Raw genomic sequence first — 21876 nt, forward strand, 5'->3', positions numbered from 1 at the left:
AGGTAGTGAAGGCGAAGGGGATCGTGGCTTGCCTATGGATGATCTGACACATACCCAGTTGGCCCTCACATTCTGAGCCACCTGAGCACACCTGCTTCAGCCTCTGTTTTGCTACACGCCCTAGCTGCAAATATTTCTCAACAACTTAGAGGAGGGTTTAAGCAATAGGTCCTCCCTGATGAACCCATACACAATGGGGCACGTCTTTTACACATCCTTCCCCTGCTTGAGACAATGCAGCGGAGCGGTTGTGAAGGGTTATTGTGAATTAAGTTAGGACATGCCGAGATCAAATTTCTGGTGCAATAAAATGATGATTCTTAGAACAACTGGTCCTGGCACCTACAAGAAGAGTTGCCTTCCTGGGTTTGGTTAACCTAATTCAAAAGCTGTTTGAGAGACCTGCTTTGTAGAAGGGACCACTTAGACTTAACCGTGCTGGGGGACCAAATACATTCAACATGTGAACATTTAATCTCAAAAAAACCCAAAAATGGGAAAAGAAAAGCACCAGAGAGGGTAGTCCAGAAGAGCAAGAAGCCTGCAGGCAGCCTGGAAGCTGTTAAAAAAGGCTGTGCTAGAAACCTCAGTAAAATATTTGCTTTGACAAGGAAAGAGAACAAGGAGGTCTAAGAAAAATCCCTGTAGGGCATAAGGGGCAAGTCAAGAGAGGCTCTCACAGGGAAGAGCTCAGCAGTGAAGGAACAGCTGGCTGAGGATTACAGCAGCTTCCATAAAACGTGGCAGGTCAGACTGGAGTAGAGAACAGGGCTGAAAAGTAAAGCGAAGATCCCTTTGCAAAAGACCTGAACAGATAGCAGGAATTCCTGTAAATGTATGGGAAGTAGGGAGCTATCAGGGAAGTCCTTGATGAGAAAGAAGTAGGAGGGCGCTTAGGGGAGGTATGGCCATGGCTTAGTATGCTCTTCTGTCACTGGCAAGGTAGTAAAGGCCGTGTGAAAATAAAATTGCTGCGTACGGGTTGAGAATTTTGGGGTGTTGCTGGCAGAGAGGGCTGTAGATGTAGAAAACACCAGCAGGCTGAAAAAGTGTTCACAAATTCACAGACAGCAGAACCCCAAATGGCTGTTGAAAGGATGGGCAAGAGCGTCCCCTGCAACACCGCTGATTTTGCAGTTACAGATGCTGAGGTGAAATGGGGGGCCTTGCACACAAAGTGCCCAAGCTCACATGCTCTCTCTGAAGAGCAAGGAAGCCATGGGAAGAGGAGCCAAAGAAAAGCAAAGAGAAGGCATGGAAAAGGAATGCAAGGTACTCAGAGTCTGGAGCCAGGCCAGCAGCAATATCTGTCGACTCTTGCATTTAATTACAAACAATGAATCTGTAAACCACTTTTTTTCTGCTCAGCTATGAGCTGTGAACAGAAATGTGCAGTCTTTGGGAGAGCCTGTGGTCTGGGCTGCTTGATGGCAGTGCTCATGCAAAGGTGACAGCAGGAACCTCAGCTGCTGAGAGCTTTCTCATGGAGAAATCTCTAGGAAACACCCTGGTGGGATTGTACACATGTTCCTCAGCTTTTATGAGCTGTGTGCACATTAATGCAAGCCTCCATGGGCTTGGCTTTTGTTGGGAGGCTGAAATCCTTTCCACACTCAATTAATTAACTATTTAATTTATTCAGTTGCTCTCTGGAGCATCTCTCATTGGATGGCTTTGCTTTTCAGAAAGTTATCCCTTTTTTGCCCTCTGGGACACTGAGTGTTAATAGACTCATTATTCACTACACCTAAGCTACTGCTTCATGCTGTTGGAGGTGCAGAAACGGCAGTGAGCCCAGAGCAAGCCACAAAGAAGGCTTTAACCACAGCTAGGTTAGCCTTGAGGTCTATAAAAGCCTCTGCATTTGGAAGCAAATCAGGGGCAAATATATTCAAACTTGAATGGCAAATGTAACCAGAGCCATATCTACTACAGTTGCAGACCGTATTCTGCTTCAGCCTGTGCTGAGAGATGTAAATCAGGAGAAACTCTGCTGAAACCGTTGCACCAACTTCTGACCTCATGAAGATCACAATCCATCCATGGCCGAGCATGGAAAGATTCACCAAAAGGATATGGTGCTGATCTTCTAGCCTTCCTCTTCTCGACAACCCATTGCCAGAAGGTCCCATGGTCTAATCCTGCTGGGCACTAGAATCCTCAGGCAGAAGGAGGCTTTCCCCTCTTTTATGCCTGAGAGACACACTGGAAATTCTGCTATAGATTTTTTGAGGCAGAGATTGCTTTCTCCTTGACCCTGGCAATGATATTGGGAACCTCCAAGCACGTACAGTCACTGGATCACATGTTGCACTTCTCTGGATACGCTCCAGCCCCTCAATGTCTTTTGTGGAGGGAGGGGCTCAAAACTGAATACAGGATTCAAGGTGCAGCCTCACCAGCACTGGGTACATGACAGCAATTGAAATATGGAAGATTGCATCTCCTGCTCCAGTATCTCCTTGAGAAGGTAGACCAACAGCAGCAGAAGCTACAATTCCCTGCTGCATATCTGTGTTATGCTCTTAAACTAAACAGAGAGAACTTTCCAAATTTTCTCTTCCAACAGCAGAAATGATGTAATCTTAATGACAGGTCATTAATCGTGGGATCATAGAATCATGGAATGATTTGGGTTGGAAGGGACCTCAAAGCCCACCCAGTCCAAACTACTGCCATGGGCAGGGACACTTCCCACTGGATCCAGTTGCTCAAAGCCCCATCCAGCCTGGCCTTGAACACTTTTAGGGATGGGGCAGCATGGCTTCCCTGGACAACCTGAGCCAGGGCTTCCCCACCCTCACAGGGAAACATTTCTTCTTCCATCTCTCCTCTTTCAGCTTAAAACCATCCCCCCTCATCCTATCCCTGCACTCGCTGACCAAGACCCCCTCCGCAGCTTTTCTGAAGCCCCTTTCCATAGTGGAGGCTGCTGTAGGATCTCCCTGGAGCCTTCTCTTCTCTAGTCTGAAGTGCTGCCTCCTGCGCAGTTCCTGCAGTTTCCAGATGCTGTCTGAAAGCTGGCAGCAACCAGGGGCTGCTCCCAGCAGGCAGTTTAGGTGAAGCCAATCCATGCTAGAAGCTGTGTAACGGTATGGACAACTCTAGATTCTGTGTCTGGATTGGCCTAGAGATAAAGCTGGTGCAGGTTAGCTCCGTAGCAGAGGTATGACCATCAAGTAGCAAATCATTCTGTCTCAAAGAGCAGTTAAATTGCTTAACAACAACTGGCTCTGCTCGTGCTAACTGTGAAGCCTACCTGAAGCAAGCAGCTTCAAGACAGCTTCAGGTTCATGATTTTTCTTCCATGCCACAGGGACCAAAACTTGTGAATGAGGGTCATACCTCTGCAAGATACCTGCTCTGTGGACATCTGAGTGGACATCTGCTGCATAAATCCCACCAGATCGCACTTTACACCGTTTCTCTGATGGATGCCATCACACAACACCAGATTCCAAATGAATTGTACAGAACTGCCATCCAGGAGCACACGCCTGTGCGGCTGGTTTCGTCATGTTGGAGAGTAGCTGCCACCAAGCCTCAGCTGGCAGGCGCAGGGTGTGTGGCACTGAAGCCTTGAGCGAGCTGCTGTGGCCAAAGGCGTTGCACAAACGGAGGTGGCCCAAGGCGGCTTTCATGCAGCTCAGCACATTTCCCAAAGCAATGCTGCAATATTTTAAATGCAATACTGCGGTACCTCACAGAAGGATGGTAACAGAGACAATTCATTGGACCGCCCCGATGCTCCCCAAAGCCGCAGGGATTGTCTGACTGAGCACCAGAAGGCTGGGAAGAGCAAGTATCCTTCACCATCCTCCAGAAACACATAAAGCTGAGCTCTACTCTTTCATCTGGGTGGCTGACACTGATCCAAGGACTGGTCAAACCTAGAGCCTCCTCTTATCCGGTAATGACCAAAATCTTCTCATTATTCAGCCTCTCTTAAAAAGTTCTGTCCTTTCAAACAGGCTCGAGATTCTACATCTGTCACGTGCAGCTGCATTTCGCTGTTACAGCCTCAGCCGAGCAGTGACTCCAGTCTATAAGGAGTCAGTTCTAGAGATTTCAAACCTGGATAAGGGAGTTTTATTGCTTGTGGGAAGGGAGCTGAGAGGAAACACAAACCCTCAGAAATTTTTCCTGGAAATGTATGTATGTAATTCATGTAATGCTTGAAATTAAGGAAAAGCCACAGCCTTTAAGCAGGAATAAGGAGAAGCTGGATTTTAACCTAACCATGAAGGAAATTTTTCTGCCTCTTTTTATTAGAAAAGCTTGACACACTTGCCTTCCCTTTTGTACCAATATATAAAAAATTGTCTTATTTTTATTTCTGTATTAACAACTTTAATTTCCATAAGGCAAATTGAATTTATTGCAATGTATTGCAAAATATCAAGCAATCTAGGATAAATATATGATTAAATAATACAGTAATTAAAAGGGAATTTAAAGTTGTATTTTTCTGCACAGAAGTTTTATCCTGTGCTGCAGTCCTAAGTACGCTCCAGGGAACCCATAGGACAACAGACATTATGATAAGGGCGGTGTGTCATACCTCTTCTAGACAACACTTAGCCTTGAGGAGCATTTGTATGTGGCACTTCTCAGCCCTGTGGTTATGGAGGGACAACCTTCTTATTAATGTCTTGGTGTCATTTCTCCATAGTAACGGGACTTCCCAGGCCACCTTCTGCCATGAAAATCCTTTCCTTTCTCTGTGCTCTCCTCTCGGTGGTGTTTCATGGAGCTGCAGGTAAGGTGTAAATACAAATAAGGGGGTATAGAAGCAGATACTGGTGTCTCATGAATGTCCCCTGTCCCCTTCAGGAAGCGGACAAGATGCCTCCTGCAGAGCAACTTCACACATAGCATCAAAACTTGTTAGCAGATTACAGATGATAAGTGAGATTGGCAGGCAAACACTCCAACCAGCAGTTTAGTGCCTCTGCTACACCTCTGAAAATCCAGTCCTTGTTGAAAGCATTGGAGGCAACCCCAAAACTGCAATATGGCACCAGCATTTTCCCCGTTAAAGCTTGCTGGCTCTTGCACTTCAATCAGTTTGTCTCTGGCTCATCCCATGTCAATTACCCCACTCATAATCAAATATTCCTAAGCCACACAGAAAAAAAAAGGAATCTGATCCCATACTCTGCAAATATTCTTTGTTTCAGAACCTTTTCCTTGAGATAAGGAGGCAAAAGATCGTGAGTTAAGACTGAAATGCTGCTGGTAGCTCCTGCTTGGTGGAGAAGCCAGTGCAGCCGTCAGTGGTGGTGCACGCAGTACCTGCTGGGGAGATGCAGAGGCGCCTGGAGTCCCAAATCCACTTATTGTCCAGAGAGGGGACTCTGTTTAAACACCGTCTCTGAATATGACACAATTGCAGTGAAGGGCACTGTGAGCAAACAAGTGTTAGTGAAGGTCTGAGACTGATTTCTTTGAGAATAGGATGGAAAGTGCCCTCCGGGAGAGAAAGGATGGGAGAAGACTGTGATGAATTGCAGAAGACCAGGACAATGGGAGAAGCGCTTGCCTGATCTTATTCTTCCGTGGGCTTCTGTATATGGCATTTCTCATAGGCAGGACACTGGGCGAAGTGTACCTTTGGTCTGGACCTTAATGGTTGTTTCATGTCCTTATTTACCGCACAGATACGCACAGTGGGTGTTTGGGTTGCTTTCAGTAGGACTTTTTCTTCCGGGCATGGTAAAACAAGAAATTTACCTGTAAGAAAGTTTTTCTGAGAGCTAAGGCTGCTCGCAATCCTCTCTGCCCCACCCCTCGTGACAGATAGTTTGGGGCCAGCGTGCTTTATTCAGCCTTCCTAGCTCTCCTGTATTTCTGCCTGGGATTTTCTGGGTAGTCTATGTGTGCATGTGCCACATCATTCATTTGCTATGACTCCAGCGTACCAGGGATGCACTGGATCTACTGTACACGTGCAGTGTTCATGGCCTGAAACAAGCTCTCCACCTTCTGGATGTGCTGGACTTAGTGTGGTTGCATGGATGAGCTGTGAAACTCATTAATTGGTCCATGTGCAGTCATTCGGGTGCATCCAGAACACATCCCAAACACTGTTCTGGGAATAGCACAGGCTGGTGGCCATTCCCAAAAGGTGGTTTGAATGTGGATAAGCTGTTTTAATGGGGAAGAAAGTTTATCCATGCGGATAAGAGCTGCTTGGCCTCAGTTTCAGAGGGCAATTCCTGGCATGCTGCATTTACTAGCACGGGAGCACATGCATTATTGAGTTTATCCTTCTATGGTGACAATCTACATGGACTGCTGGACACCAGGACCTAGTTTGAGACTCTGGTGGAGTTTACAGGAAGGGAAATAGGCCAGATCTATGGAAATTTGGATGCACAGAAATCCTCATCTTTCTGCTTCTAGAAGAGACTGCTTCCCAGCTGAGCTGGTGCATCTCTCCTTAATTGTGACCTTAGAGTGGGTAAGTGTCCACATTGCTGTTTTCTATCAGGTCCCTGGTGTCCATCTCTGAAATCCAAGCTCCTAAGGGATTCCTGGGCTTGAGGACACAGTTCTTACGTCTAAACACTAGAAGATGGTCACCTCCCATGCTCATAGACCTTCTCTGAGAGCTCCATTAGGACTGTCATGACTTCGGGCACTGCTGTGGCCCTGTGCCAGAGACCATGAATTCAGTAAAATGCAAAATCCTGTCAGAAACAACTGTCTCCTGCTTTTTCTTTTTTTTTTTTTTTCCTTTAGGCTTTGCACTACCTCCAAGTCCTTTCATAAGATGTGGATATCGTGGGACTTTCTGCACCCCTGGGATGTGTCCTCATGGCAACACTTACCTGGGGGTGTGCGGTCTGCGGCATTCTTGCTGCAAATGGTAAGTTTAGGATTTAACTGGGGTAAAGATGACTTTCTAAATTTTCAGTTAAATTTTGTGTGGCAAAATTTTCCCTATCAATGTAAGCCTGAAAATCCTGAAATATTCTCTCCCATGTGCAGGTTGTAGTGTTCCTAAATGGATCTCCAAGGATCTGGGGCTGATCTCTTCTTGCATCATTGGATTCAGGGAGCCTTTGTACCAGTCATCAAGGATTTGTCGTTCCTCTTTCAATAAATGCAAACTCTGGGGAGGCTGTATGGCTGCCGTGTGTGGTGGTGTCATTCTTTTCCCTAGAAGTCCTATTTCCCTTTAGAAATTTGCAGAAGAATTCTGAAATCAGGTTAAACCTACCAGGAATGTTTAGTTCACCAAAATATTATCCACTCCTGTGCTGCCGATAGAATGAGTGCTGTCCTTGTTCTCCACCTGTGCCTGCCAGGAGTCGTCTGCTGTGACCAAAGCTGGGTTTAGTCACCGTTTCTGCAGGGAGCGTGGAAGTCTTCTCCAGTGTGATGCTTCATAGCATATCTACTCTGAAAACTTCCCCGCCTCCTGGTCTAGAGTTGTCTGACCTGGAAACAGCATCCTTCTTGTTATGGGAACCGAGGGGGAGACACTGAGGAGAACAGAAGGAGGCAGGTGACCGAATTTTAAGATGCGAAACCTGGTTTTACCCTCAGTTATTTTGGCTGACATAAATTTGGAGTAAATCTGCAAAAGTCATATCAGTTGCAGTAGCAAATCAGGACATTGGAGTTAGACCTAAAACATTCTTGAGACAGTTAGGCAACATGTACAAAAAGGCCTACACTCCTGCTACTTCAACTACTCCTCTTGCAAGTGATTTCTCCTGTCCCACCCGGAACCGTAACAGAAAACTGAGAAGGTGCAGGTTGCTCAGTGAGCTCCTGTCTCTGCAGCTGCTGTTGCGTGATCAGGAGCATCCTTGTGCAGACAAACTGTCCTCCAGACTAGCACTTGGTGGCTGCAGGCAGTAGATAGTGCCCAGGAAAGTGGTAGAGTCTTCTTCCCTGGAGGGGTTCAAAAAGCCTGTAGAAGTGGCATTTCAGGACATGGCTTAGTAGGCACTGTAGTGTTGGGCTGATGGTTGGCCTGGATGAGCTTAGAGGTCTTTTACAACCTTAATTATTCTATGGTTCTGTAATTTTCTGCCCTGAGACCAGCTGGCAGAGGGCAGTTCATGGATGTACAGGCAAACTCAGGCTCCAAGACAGGGCAACCTCAGCCTGCCCACAACCACCCTGCGTTTGTGCGGTCTCCTGTGTCCTGCCCAGCTATCGCCAAGGGGCTGAGCCCCGATCAACGAGCACCGAGCCAGAATAACCCTGGGCTCAGCACAGCCAAGGGCCTTTCTGAAACATAGCCTGGATGTACTCACTCTTTCCAACAAGCGGAGGGAATGTAATAACAAATGCGGCCAGGCTGAGATACCTGCTCTTAGGGCACATCTTTGGGGGTGAGGGGAATACATGGATCTCTGAAATGCAGTGGAACTGACCTCGTGGAATCATGGAATCATAGACTTGTTAAGATTGGAAAAGATCTCTAAGTTCATCCAGTCCAAACGTCAGCCCAACTAAACCATGTCTTGAAGAGCCATGGCTACACGCTTTTTGGACACCTCCAGGGAAGGAGACTCCACCACTTCCCTGGGAAGCTCTCCTGCGTGCTATGTGAAAGGCAACAGCAAAGGATGGATGTGTGGATGCTCAGCAAAGGTAGGAGCAGCAGTGGTTGACTTTTTGAGAGAAACAACCAGCCCAAGCACCTACATGTGAAGGACTAACTCAAAGCCCTGAGTTTGTCACTTGTTGCAGAGGATCTGGCCTCCCTTCAAAGCAGGTGTTTCTGCAAATGATTCTGCCACCATTGAAACCACAGCCTTGTGAAGGGCAGGAAACAGGGCCAACGGCTGCCTCGCAGGGATTTCCCTGGATGGAGACCTGAGGAAGTTGCCAAGTGGAACCAAACCAGCAATTTACAGTTTATGTCCTAACAAGTTTTGCACAATGCACGGTAGGTGAGTGTTTCTTTCACAAACTGGAATGGCACAAGAAGTTTTGCTTAAGGACCGAGGACTTTGCAGAGAGAGGGTTCAGCCCCTGTTATTTTAGATTCAGCTCTGGAGACAACCCAGCGTCTTCAGCCAGCGTCGCGCAGGGTGCTGTATCATCATGCTTTTAGCTCACCACCACAAACAGCTGCCCTTGCATTTGTGGCTGGGGAACGGCTTCAAGAGACATCGTAGAGTGAAATGCAGGCTGAGACCTCACCCCCTAGGATCCATGCTGTGCGTCTTCTGCCTGCGTCTCACCCCATTTCCATCTTCCCAGCACTCTGTGCATATTTGAAATAATCACACAGCTCCTTCCAGGAGGTGGAGACACTGACGAGGGTGGAATAGAGAACAGCTGAGGAGAGAAACCAAGGCAGGAAAGAACGATGAAATATGGTGAGGCACTGGAATAAGAGGTACACCCATGTTACTGCTCAGCAAAGAGATATTGTGGTGAGTACAGTATTTCTGTGCATACACACAGACGTACGTATGCTTGATGAATCTGCAGCAAGGTGGAACAAGCATGCGAAGATGACACCATCAACACATTGAGAACCAACAAAGGGTTACATACAGCAAACTCTTAACACAACAAACCCTTAGCACAGCAAAGTCACAATTAAGCTTGTCATTCATAGCATTGCCAGTTGGATGGAGATGTCATCCCATGTGGCATCTTCCCAGTTATTTTCAAATGAAGCATGAAGAGCACGCTTCAGGCAGGGGGAGGAACACAGAGCTCCTTTGTGTTGCGAAAGCAGATTGCTGCCAACATCTAATGAACAGGGATGCAGTGTGTCCCAAGACGTGTCCAGCACACTGCAGCACCAAGCACCTCTTATGCAAGGCAAGATGACAAAAGACCCCTGGCTGGAGGCCTAAGAATCCTTCTCAGAGGTGTCAGAAGAGGAAAGTGATGCCTGTTTTTCTCTGGCAGAGGGCGAGTAGGAAAAAGAGCTTTTGGACTGGATGTTTTGAGGTGTAAGGCAGTTCAAGGGACACTGCCACGTGGACAGGCCAGCGGGCTGGGACGAAACTGCTGCTACTGCCACCAGGATCCAAGAGGCTGCCAATCCAAGCACATCTTCCTGCTGGTGATGGGTCACACCTCCTCCTGGACAGCCTGTCCTCTTTGTTCAGTCCTAGCCCTGTGCAATCGTTGCACAGCACACATGCAGGGATCTTCCATTCATCTCTGCCGTCTTTCTCCTCTCCCTAGAGCTGTGACCGTGCCAGCAACTCCCAGACATGAGGATCCTGCCCGTCCTCTGTGCTCTCCTCCTAGTGATGCTCCAGGGAGCAGCAGGTAAGTTATGCATGGGGGAACACGGAGGATCTGTCCTTTATCATTATTTTGCAGGGGAAAGTGGAGGGTTTATTTGCCAGCTGAGACTGAGAGTTATGTGTGACTTTTCCCAGTTGTTGTGACATCCCCCCTGGGGTCATCACACACAGATCTTTAAGACATGAATCCTCATGTAGGTTCTGCAGCTGGGGTCAGAGTTGGTACCTTGCAACAAAGTTCTTGCTCTCCAGGGACGAGGCTTTGCCACCTTCTTTGTGCCCTCTGGCCCTCGCCTTTCCAAGTCTGCAGCACTGGGCACAGTAGCCCTGCTGGACAGGAGGAAAGAGGAAGGCAGAGTCTTCCCTTCTGCCAGCAGATGTGCTGGAGAAAGCCTGCTTCTGGAGGCTGTTGTGGGATGGTAGTGAGCATCCTAATCAAGTGCCACAAACATTGCCCTGATTTCTGCCGCAGGCGCCTGCCGAGGCATCTGGAGTGGGGGCAGTCAAGAGTGGGCTGACACTGGCCATGCGGTGACCAGGGGCTGCCCTCAGCTTCTCAGGACCATGCAGGAGGTCTCTTTCTGTACTTTGCAGGGCTGTCCCTCACTCGAGGAACGCCCCAGGACTGTGAGCGCCGTGGAGGTTTCTGCTCTCATGGGTCATGCCCTCCTGGGATCGGCCGTGTTGGTGTTTGCTCCGAGCAAGACTTCTGCTGTAGAACGTAAGTTCAGGGCTGCCTGAAAGGCAGAGGTTGCTGCCTGTTGGAGTTATGGGTGAGCCTGCTGGAGAAGGAGCAGAGAATATGTAGCTCTGCAGGCATGGGGACACCCCTGAGCCCTCACTGCTGCCCTGGTTGGGACAGGCACTGCCAGAACTTTCCTCCTGCAGGCGATGGTATCCCTGATGGAGTCCCAGGTCCTCAGTGCCTATCTAGGAGCAACCCTCTGAGACCAGCCCATGCCCTCATGGCATGGTTGGGGCGATGCTACGCAGAGGCACCAAGCACCACCAGGAGCAGCAGCAACCGTGGATCACAGTCCTGCAAGAATTCCCCACCCCAACATCCCCAATACAAGATGGTGGCTTGCATTCCTGCTGCCAAGGTGTGTGTGTTTGTGTCCTCGGGGAGTGACGTGCAAGGCAGAGCAGAGAAGGTGGGGTGAATTTCCTATAGGCACAGACTCACAAACATCCCCACACACACACCCCCCATGCTGGCCCCAAGACACAGCAATGTCCCCCCTGGGATGGGGGGACACCTACAGGGACCCCAACACCAGCCTTCTTTCTCATCCCTGTACCTCACACCGAGGGTCAGAGATGGGGGGGCTGCTATAAACCTTCAGTAGATGCCCACTTGTTGTCCGCTGGGTCCCAGACCAGGTCAGGAGTCCCCTTGGGGCGGTTTCACAGGAGATACTGCTCTGGTGGCTTTGAGTCCATCCCTAGATGTGGGACCTGGGGTTATGGCTCCAGGGGGCCATTGTGGGGTCCAGAGGCAGCTGGGGGGCTGTGAGAAGTCATCCTGTCCCTGAGGAAATAGGGACTGATGGCTGTGCCGAGGGCGCTCAGGACCTTGGGACTGAGCTGGGGGTCAGGGCTTTGGAGGGAGGGTTCGGGGCTTGGGGGGCAGATGAGGAGCCTGGGCTGGGGGGTCGGTTAGGAGCCCAGGGCTGGGCTGTGGGTGAGCTTTGTGGGCAAGGCTTTGGGCACACTGATGATTCTCAGCGCGGGGGGACACAGGAGCGGCCGCTGCGCCAGCACGGGGCAGTCACTGTTGGGGCGTGTAGGGGTCAACCTGCTGCTCCCAGCCAGGGAGCAACCGCAGGGTGGGCACTGGGCACCTCCGAGGAGACGGGCCAGGATACTCTCTGTGAGTCAAACATCCCTGCCTGGATCAGCAGGGCCAAGCTACATCTCCAGTGGGGTCCCGAAGACATCCCAAGCTCAAAGCAGCTTGTCTGGGCAATTATTTATATTGTCAATAAAAGGAGAGGACATAAAGATGGGAATCTTTCTCTTATTGCTACTAATCCTCGCATCAACCCTCTGCATTGTCAGCCTCAGTTCATGCCCCCCCATGGCATGAGGACAGCGGGGAGGGCTGCAGCCCTCGGGAGGTCCTTCAGCCTCTCCCGCTGCAACGGGGAGGGACGAGGTGATAGTCCATCACCCCCATGCAGAGGGGCCACTTTCTGATCGGCCAAGGGAGATGTGCCAGCAGGAATAGGCACCTTTGGCTGTGTTGGTCACGAGGTTATTGTCTTGTCTTTGTACCACTGGTGCTGCTGTCTCTGTATTTTCCTGGCTTTCCTTGACTCTGGAGGATGTGTTTCCACTGAACACGTCAGACATGATGGGAAGGTTTGTAGCTGGAAATCCACAGCCCTTTCCTGGTGCTTCAGAGCCGGTTTTGCTACTCAAGCTGAGAAAGTTAAGCAAACAGCATAACAAGTCACACAGTATTAGAACTCTCAGGCATTTATTCTACTTAAAATGCTACTTCTTTAGGAGATCTCCATTATAAAATAGAATTGCTGGCTTGTGCAGTCCTACTGCCCTCCAGGGAGGATTCAAATGGGGTTCACAAGAGATCTGTCACTGGTAAAAGATCTTATGACTTGGAGAAGCAGCCCTGAGAGATGTTCCAGTGCAGGGGGAGATCACCACCATGCAGCCACCCTGCCTAGCAGGGAAAGCTCGAAGAAGGCTCACTTAGATATGTTGGATTTATGGGATAAAAACAGTTCACTCACAGTCAAATTGCATATGAGACTCCTTATTGGTGTTCACTGTGTTGCTCTGCTCCTGATGGGTTCCTTAGAGGACTCCTCGGCTCTGCCATTACCTCCTCTGGAATCTGAACCACAGTGCTGCTGGTTTGGTTAAGGAGGGGTGTGGGACACATCCGTCACACCTGGTGTTGCTCTCACTTTATCTGAACAGTCACCAGAGAGACCGTGTCGTGCTGACCACCTTTGGTATGTCAGGTGCACAGCCAGCTTGTCCCAGCAGACAATGTCCTTGCAGCACCTAGAAGTGAGAGGGTTTTCAGTGTCCTGGGTGACCTTGCACATCGCATTCCAGCTGATTATTTAATCAGATGAGAAGAGACAAAGGAGGACCGTCTTCTTCTGGGACCAGGCTGGTGCTGGTGTCTGCACCAACCGGTTACTTTGTTCATCCCAAGGATTTTTCAACAAGCCACCACAACCACTGTGCCCGCTGTCCAGAGGGTGTCACAAGAGGTGTTGCATGAGGATAACGGTGAAGATTGCAACGGCACCCAGGAGGCCCCTCAGCCTCTCCCATTACAGCGGGGAGGGACGAGGTGCCAGCCCATCACCCCCATGCAGATGGATCAACAGGAATAAGCACACGTCCCACCCTCCAGCAGTGGTATAAAACCAGAATGTTTTGGGCATAGCAGCATACCCTGACCCTAATGCCATCTGGATAGAAGTGATTCCAGTTGGGTTCTTTAGTGCTTGAACACCAAGACCTTCATCAGGTAGGGAACTGTGGGGTCTCTTTCTCAACTTTTCTTGGTCTTGTTTAGTATCTCCATCAATGATCTGGATGAGGAAGTTGAGTCCTCCCTCACTAAGTTTGCAGAAGACACCAGATTGGGCAAGAGTGTTGATCTGCTTGAGGGTAGGAAGGCTCTACGGGAGCCAGCAATGTGTGCTTGCAGCCTGGAAACAAACCATGTCCTGGCCTGCATCCAGAGCAGTGGGACCAGCAGGACCAGGATCCTGCCCCTCTGCTCCCCTTTGGGGAGACCCCGCCTGGAGCTCTGCATCCAGTTCTTGAGTCCTCAGCACAGGGAAAACATGGAGCTGTTGGAGCAAGTCCAGAGGAGGGCTACAAAGGTGATCTGAGGGCTGGAGCACCTCCCACACAAGTATGGGCTGAAAGAGTTGATGGGTTGTTCAGCCTAGAGGAGAGACCTTAGAGCAGCCTCCCAGTGTGGAAAGGGGTTATGGGAAAGCTGCAGAGAGGCTCTTGATCAGGGAGTGCAGAGACAGGATGAGGAGGACAGTTTTCAGCTGAAAGAGAGGAGACTGAGATTAGAGCTTAATAATAAATGTTCTCCTGTGAGGGTGGGGAGGCCCTGGCCCAGGTTGCCCAGAGCAGTGGGGGCTGCCCCATCCCTGGAGGGGTTCAAGGTTAGGTTGGATGGGGCTTGGAGCCCCTGATCCAGTGGGAAGTGTCCCTGCCTATGGCAGGGGGTGGGACTGGATGGGCTTTGGGGTCCCTTCCAGCCCAAACCATTCTGATTCTGTGATTCTGTGATTGGAATTGGTGATCTTAAAGATCTTTTCCAACATTAATGATTCTATAATTCTCTGATTCTTTAATAGGCGTCAGCCATGAGGATCATGTACCTGCTCTTGGTCTTCTTCCTCCTGCTGTTCCAGGGTGCTGCAGGTGAGAGGGGGAGAGGGGAGGTGGGGTAAGTTGTGAAGGTGTGTGTCCCTATCAGCGGGGTCCTCCATGTCCTGGGAAGTGGCCACCTTTATCAGGGACTAGGAGGCGAATGGGTTTGCAACTGACTTAAAGCTCCTAGGTGAAGCCATGCAATGGCACGTCTTGGTGTGTTTACAGCCAATACTGAGCGCTCTGGACATGGAAGAACCCTGCCCAAAGAGCTTGGGTTTTTCCACAGGTTAAGGAAAGACTCCGCTCTGGGATCCAACCCCTGTGATTTGCTGCCACTTTTGGGGCAGGGGCTGTCTCCAGATGAGCTTGTATTGCCATTCCTGAAGGTAAAGCCTACACAGACCATCCTGGCTGTCCTGGCATGGACACTTTGGGTCAGAGTTCTCTGACCATGGTATGCAGTACAGTTTCAGGACCCTTCAAAATGTCTGGCTCTTAGACCTCTGAGCCATCCCAGTACTCTCTGATCTAGATGAGATATTCTCACTGGTGGCCACAGCACAGCCTCCAGCACCCCGATGGCCAGAGGCAGCTGGACACCAGACCTTTCACTTAAACTTCTCCACGATACAGTGGCCATGCTGCCCAGTAGCATTGAACCTGCATCTGTCTTAGCACTATTGCCTGCAGCCCTGAGGGCAAGGACTGGACAAGGGCCTTCCATCAGAGGTCACCCAAAAGTAGGGCAAAGCCAAGACAGGGTCATGGGATGCAACAAGTGACCTACTTGCCCTTTTTACTATTCCAGGCAGCGATGGACAGACAGCAGGGGAGCCAACAGGGCTCTTCCTCAACCTCACGCTCATCCTTCCCACGCTCAGTTCTTGCGTGTACACACTTTAGAGTGAAAGAATCCTAGGTGAAACCTGTTTCTATTAAAGATGCGGTTGTGGTGAGATCAAAGCCAAGCCTACATATTGTCCAGAAATGCATGGAGAACATTGTCCTTTCTGCAACCACACACTCCTCTAAAAGATTATTACTATAATTGTTTTCTGTGTATCATTCCACATGGAAACAGGAAAGCTGGACCGCTGCCGACGAAGAGGTGGATTCTGCAGAGCTACAGGCTGTCCCAGAGGTAGACCACCTATTGGAAGATGTGCGAATGGTCTCCGATGCTGCAGACGGTATGGTCTAGATTCCTGGCTGAAGAAACAGTTTCCTCCTCTACGCACAAAAATACCCGTTAAACATTTATTTCAAGACAATGCCTGGTCAATACTCTCTCACATTTAAGCTTTGTGGGAGAGACCCAAGCAGGACAGGAAAAGGCACTGTGGGTTTGAACCTGCTCGCTGTGGGGCAGAAGGAGCCCAAGGTCAGCCAGTGCCTCCCCACTCGCCGTCGGGCGCTGTGCAGAGGCTTCTCCCAAGCTGGCAAAGAGTGAAGCCTTCGCTGTCCTTGCACAACATCGAGGACGTGATCTCGGTTTTGCTGCGCCTGCGGAGACTTGGAGTCAGCACCTCCAACACCAGGATAACGCGGTCCAAGCTGCCTGCAGTGAGGGCAGCACCTCCCCTCCCCTGGGCCTGGTTCTCTTGCACCGAGGACTTGCTGATCAGCGCTGGGGAGGTGGGAGAGGCTGGGAGGAAGGGAAAAGTGAGGGACAACAGATGATGTGTGTGTCTGCTTTCTACAGGTTCTGAGGCTGAGACCCTGAACTCTGTGAAGAGGAGGTCCCCCTCGCTTCTGGCTCCTGGAACCGTCTCCTGATGTCCTCTCCCGTCCCTGCCTCTGCCATCCCCAGTGGTGTGACAGGAGGAGTGGAAGCGCTGCTCCTGCTGGGGGCCCAGGCGCTCGTGGGCTGGAGACATCCCATCACAGACCTGGTGCTTTGGGGCAGAGGCTCTCTTTCCTGGCTTGAATAAAGACGAGCAGTTTGGCATTGCAGGGGTGGGACGTGTGGCCGTTTCCTTGTGATGGAAGGTGTGCGGTGCCTGCTCGCTCTGGGGGTGGCAGTGAGCTGGTGGCAGGAGAAGCTCCTGGGGATGCTGTGGGTCACAGAATCAAAGACTGGTCAGCGTTGGAAGGGACCTCTGGAGGTCACCCAGTCCAATCCCCTGCTAAAGCAGGTTCACCCAGAGCAGGTTGCGCAGGAATGTGTCCTGGGGATTTGAATATCTCCAGAGGAGACTGCACCACCTCCCTGGGCAGCCTGTTCTAGTGCCCCAGCACCCTCACAGGAAAGAAGTTTGTCCTCATGATAAGGTGGGATTTCTGTGTTCCAGCTTGTATCCCTTGCCCCTTGTCCTCTTGCTAGGCACTGTTGAGAAGAGTCTGGCCCCATCCTCTTGACACCTGCTCCTTAGACGTGGACAAGTGGGTGGTTGGCAGCAGCAGAAGCACCTGGCCATGCTAAGATCACTGCACCTCCCCCTGGATCCTCTCAGCCTGGCAGCCCCAAGCTGGGACAGGGTGTTTGCCGTGGGTGTGATGGAGCCACTGTGCTCCCTGCTGGGAAGAAGGAGACCTGTCCAAGTTTTCATAGATTTCTCTCTTTATCCAGGACCTTACTTCCACATCAGTCTCTTTTTGTGGTGGGTAACAGTCTCTTACTGTGATGAGTGCTCAGCCCAAGAGATGATGAGTTCAAGGGAGGCACTGTCCTGCTGCTTGGACCTGCTGCTTGGGGACATGTAGGTGATGTCGGTCCCCAAACAGACCAGGACATTGCTGTGACTGGAAGAGTCACATCGAACGTTTGTGCTTGTCCATTCATCCTCTCATACACTGGAAATTCCCTCTCAGTCTCACAATTTCCTGAGGACATATGGGACCACCTGGGCGCCAGGAAGGGCACTCGCACTCTCTGCAGGCCGCAGCTCTGCTGCCAACAGGTGTTGGTGGGAGGTGCTGGAGAGCGTGGGGTCACTTCAGCCCCAGCAGCAGCTCCCAGACTGGGCCGGTCAGGGGTGCCTCGTGTCCCTGGGGTGCATGTTCTCCCCTTCTCCAACAGCCAAGGGAAATTTTCCAGTGGGAAGCAGGGCAATGTTTCTGGCAGGTGGGAGGGATGCTCACCAACCATCCTGCAACAGCCTCTGGGAGGTGCTTTCCAACATCTCTGCCTTCTCTCTCCTGGCACAAGGGAGGACCTTGAGAGTGGAAGCGGGATTTGCCCTCCTCCCTCCTCGTCTCTCCCCCAGAGCTGCTGTGCTCAGTGATACTGACACAGAAAGACATGGGCCAGGCGGTACAGGGATGGGGCAAAACCTCAGCCACCAAGTGCAAGAGCTTTGCTACAAGGTCCCAGCTCTGGTCCCAGCTGCAGAAACTGCAGGAGCCTCTGCTAAAAGATGCAGAGTGTGACGGACACAGGGAGGAAGCCACAGAGACCACAAAAATTCATACATGGCTCATGATCTCAATGGAAGAAAAATAAATATCGGTACCACAAAGTTTGGCTTCTGTCTTCCTTCCTCTGCATTCTGTCTCCAAGGAAATCTCATTATCTACTGGGTGGCTCCGCTGCAGTATCAGATAAATCCTCCTTTTTCCATACAGGTGATTCCTTCCTATCTTACCTGCTGCTCTCTGGAGCATCAGGAGAAACAGAGCACAGAGGATGGGAAGTCCAGCCCAAAAGCTCCTTTTCCTGTCTCTCCCCTCACTGGTGTTCACTGTGTTGCTCTGCTCCTGATGGGTTCCTTAGAGGACTCCTCGGCTCTGCCATTACCTCCTCTGGAGTCTGAACCACAGTGCTGCTGGTTTGGTTAAGGAGGGGTGTGGGACACATCCGTCACACCTGGTGTTGCTCTCACTTTATCTGAACAGTCACCAGAGAGACCGTGTCGTGCTGACCACCTTTGGTATGTCAGGTGCACAGCCAGCTTGTCCCAGCAGACAATGTCCTTGCAGCACCTAGAGGTGAGAGGGTTTGCAGTGTCCTGGGTGACCTTGCACATCGCATTCCAGCTGATTATTTAATCAGATGAGAAGAGACAAAGGAGGACTGTCTTCTTCTGGGACCAGGCTGGTGCTGGTGTCTGCACCAACCGGTTACTTTGTTCATCCCAAGGATTTTTCAACAAGCCACCACAACCACTGTGCCCGCTGTCCAGAGGGTGTCACAAGAGGTGTTGCATGAGGATAACGGTGAAGATTGCAACGGCACCCAGGAGGCCCCTCAGCCTCTCCCATTACAGCGGGGAGGGACGAGGTGCCAGCCCATCACCCCCATGCAGATGGGTCACTTCCTGATTGGCCAAGAGGAGATGCAGACTGCAGGAATAAGCAGGTGTCCCACCCACCGGCACCGGTGTAAAACAGGGTATTTTGGGCAAAGCGCTGCTCCCTGATCCTGACACGGCCGCGTGCAAGGGATTCCTGGTCAGACTGGTACAGCCTGCTGCTGCCTTGGTGTACTCTGAACCAACACCTTCATCAGGTAGGTGACTGCAGGGTCTCCTCCGGATTGGCCACCCGTTCAGTCTCTCTACACAATTGCATCTTCCTGGAACCATCTTAATGACAAACTGCTGGAAATGTCTCTGAATGCAAACAAGCTTCAGAGCTGCCTGGGAAAGAGGATGAAAACCTTCATATGAGTCTTAAGAGCCCAGAACACGTTGAAGATGGAAGCAAAATTCCCCTGAGTACAGGAGAGACTGGAAAGTTGTGTTGACACCGAGGGAAGGACCAAGACCTTCTTCTCTGGTGAAGCAGGGGTCTTTCCTCAGCAAGGTCAGGAGATACTTTCCTCACAGCTGTACGGAGTTTTCCTGCCCTTTCAGGCTTTCAGTTCACTCAGAAGAGTGATCTCTGGTTCCATTTCTGGCCATCAAGGAAATTCCCTGCCCTCTTGTTCCTCCCTGGGTGGTGGTGCTCAGGGGAAGGGCAGTAAGTGTGGGGCTGGGAGTGTCTTTGCTGGGAAGCCTAGAGATGGTCTTGAGTTGAGGAAGGACACTCCCAGGTGGATCTGGGAGGACTTTCCTGAGCCCAGTGGAGCAGAGGCAACTGGGCAGGGTGTTTTGGGCTGGCACCTTTGGACTGGCTGAGGTGATGGAGAGCACTGGCCAACACTGAACATGGCATAGCCTCTCCAGGCGCGTGCATTTCCCAAAATTCCAGAACCTGGATCCTTTCTTTCCCCCCAGTCTGACTGTGGTCGTGGCATTGAGTGTTGGCACAAGCATCTTCTGATGTGTGAACCTTCTCTGCGCTGGCCCTTGGTTAAGGAGAGAATAAGGAGGGAATGCGCAAGTGGTAGTCCTGGAAAGTGCTGGAAAGTGTATCTTGTTTCATCCCTTGATCCCTGTCTTGACAATTCTGCTCAGGGGACAAACAGATACCCTGCAAAATTTTTGAGGGATTGAGATCTTGTAAAATATTTTTTCTTTCCTTATAATCTGAGTTTCAGTGGATGTTGTTTTGAGTTAATTGGCGACAACTAGGCACGAATCCTTCAGTCCATGTTTTGAGGAAAATATCAGTGAAGAAGACAACAAAATAAACTGCAGGTTGTCCAGGAGGCTGAAATGTTCCCAGGGTAATAGGGAAGTTGCAATGTTAAGTATCATTACTATCTCTTTGTGCTGGAGATCGCACTTCAGCTTTTTGACTCTTCATGTGTGCCCAGCCTTGTCCATGTCCTTCCTTTGTTGTATTCATGTGTCCTCTCCGCAGCCCAGTGAAGACCCGGGATAGGCATCAGCCATGCGGATCCTGTACCTGCTCTTCCCCCTCTTCCTCCTGTTGCTCCAAGGTGCTGCAGGTGAGAGGGCAAGATGGAAGATGGGGTAAGGTGTCAGCCCCCATTGTCGTGGTCCTCCGCACCCTGGGAAGAGACCAAATATGTCATATATATGTAAGTTTAGGAGGGTATGATGTATGGCTGGGCAGCTGAGGTGCCAGCACAGCGTTTCCTGGGCCACACAGTGGTCTTTCCCCGTGTCTCTCCCCACATGGATACACAGCTGCAGAAAAGATAGATAACCTCCTGCTGGAGGGAAAACATTCTGGGCTAAGTGCTTGGTGGACATTGGGAGTTTTAGACCCAGGGGGAGTGTCAGCCCCTCTGGAACTACGCATATATTTTAGACTCATCCCATATTCATTTTATTTGATCTCTCTCACACTGCAGGATCCACCTTGGCTCCAAGAAATGAGAAAGAATGTCTTCGACAAAAAGGCTTCTGTGCAATTCTGAAATGCAATTTTCCCTATATCATCGCTGGGAAATGTTCAAGGTTTTCCTTTTGCTGCAAAAAGTAAGCTTTGGAATCAAAAGTGTTACTGTGATGGGAGAAAGAGTTGCTATTGTGTTTAAGTGCCCATGACCAGCTCAGTGCTACACACGCCCCAAGGCAGAGACCCGGGGAGGAAAGGAAAGGTGCTTGGACCTACTCTGAGTATGGCAGAAGGAGCCCAAGGTCAGCCAGTGCCTCCCCACTCGCCGTCGGGCGCTGTGCAGAGGCTTCTCCCAAGCTGGCAAAGAGTGAAGCCTTCGCTGTCCTTGCACAACATCGAGGACGTGATCTCGGTTTTGCTGCGCCTGCGGAGACTTGGAGTCAGCACCTCCAACACCAGGATAACGCGGTCCAAGCTGCCTGCAGTGAGGGCAGCACCTCCCCTCCCCTGGGCCTGGTTCTCTTGCACCGAGGACTTGCTGATCAGCACCAGGGAGGTGGGAGAGGCTGGGAGGAAGGGAAAAGTGAGGGACAACAGATGATGTGTGTGTCTGCTTTCTACAGGTTCTGGGGCTGAACTCTGTGAAGAGGAGGTCCCCCTCGCTTCTGGCTCCTGGAACCGTCTCCTGATGTCCTCTCCCGTCCCTGCCTCTGCCATCCCCAGTGGTGTGACAGGAGGAGTGGAAGTGCTGCTCCTGCTGGGGGCCCAGGCGCTCGTGGGCTGGAGACATCCCATCACAGACCTGGTGCTTTGGGGCAGAGGCTCTCTTTCCTGGCTTGAATAAAGACGAGCAGTTTGGCATTGCAGGGGTGGGACGTGTGGCCGTTTCCTTGTGATGGAAGGTGTGCGGTGCCTGCTCGCTCTGGGGGTGGCAGTGAGCTGGTGGCAGGAGAAGCTCCTGGGGATGCTGTGGGTCACAGAAACAAAGACTGGTCAGCGTTGGAAGGGACCTCTGGAGATCATCCAGTCTGATCCCCTGCTAAAGCAGGTTCACCCAGAGCAGGTTGCGCAGGAATGTGTCCTGGGGGTTTGAATATCTCCAGAGAAGGAGACTGCACCACCTCCC

General features: G+C 50.8%; 1 protein-coding gene and 1 long non-coding RNA gene across 2 annotated transcripts; both read left to right on the plus strand.

The window, feature by feature from the left end:
* The first annotated feature begins 13413 nt into the window (after window positions 1–13413).
* On the plus strand, window positions 13414–16563 carry LOC128851789 (uncharacterized). Its single transcript, XR_008449231.1, has 4 exons — window positions 13414–13749; window positions 14603–14669; window positions 15703–15811; window positions 16324–16563. It is a non-coding gene; the product is annotated as an uncharacterized LOC128851789 (long non-coding RNA).
* Window positions 16564–18926: 2363 nt separating this feature from the next.
* On the plus strand, window positions 18927–21053 carry LOC128851788 (ostricacin-2-like). Its single transcript, XM_054063248.1, has 3 exons — window positions 18927–19068; window positions 20307–20394; window positions 20764–21053. Exons 2-3 carry the CDS (start codon window positions 20337–20339, stop codon window positions 20892–20894), a joined length of 189 nt encoding a protein of 62 aa, XP_053919223.1. The 5' UTR covers window positions 18927–19068; window positions 20307–20336; the 3' UTR covers window positions 20895–21053.
* The last annotated feature ends 823 nt before the right edge of the window (window positions 21054–21876 follow it).

This window comes from Cuculus canorus, chromosome 3 (genome assembly GCF_017976375.1).
Source record: "Cuculus canorus isolate bCucCan1 chromosome 3, bCucCan1.pri, whole genome shotgun sequence".
NCBI lineage: Eukaryota > Metazoa > Chordata > Aves > Cuculiformes > Cuculidae > Cuculus > Cuculus canorus.

What these genes read in the sequence shown, in the direction of transcription:
- LOC128851788 (XM_054063248.1), top strand. Translation starts at nt 20,337, where the DNA reads ATGCGGATCCTGTACCTGCTCTTCCCCCTCTTCCTCCTGTTGCTCCAA. An exon ending in GTTGCTCCAAGGTGCTGCAG is followed by an intron (nt 20,395 to 20,763) that starts GTGAGAGGGCAA and finishes CTCACACTGCAG; the next exon opens with GATCCACCTTGGCTCCAAGA.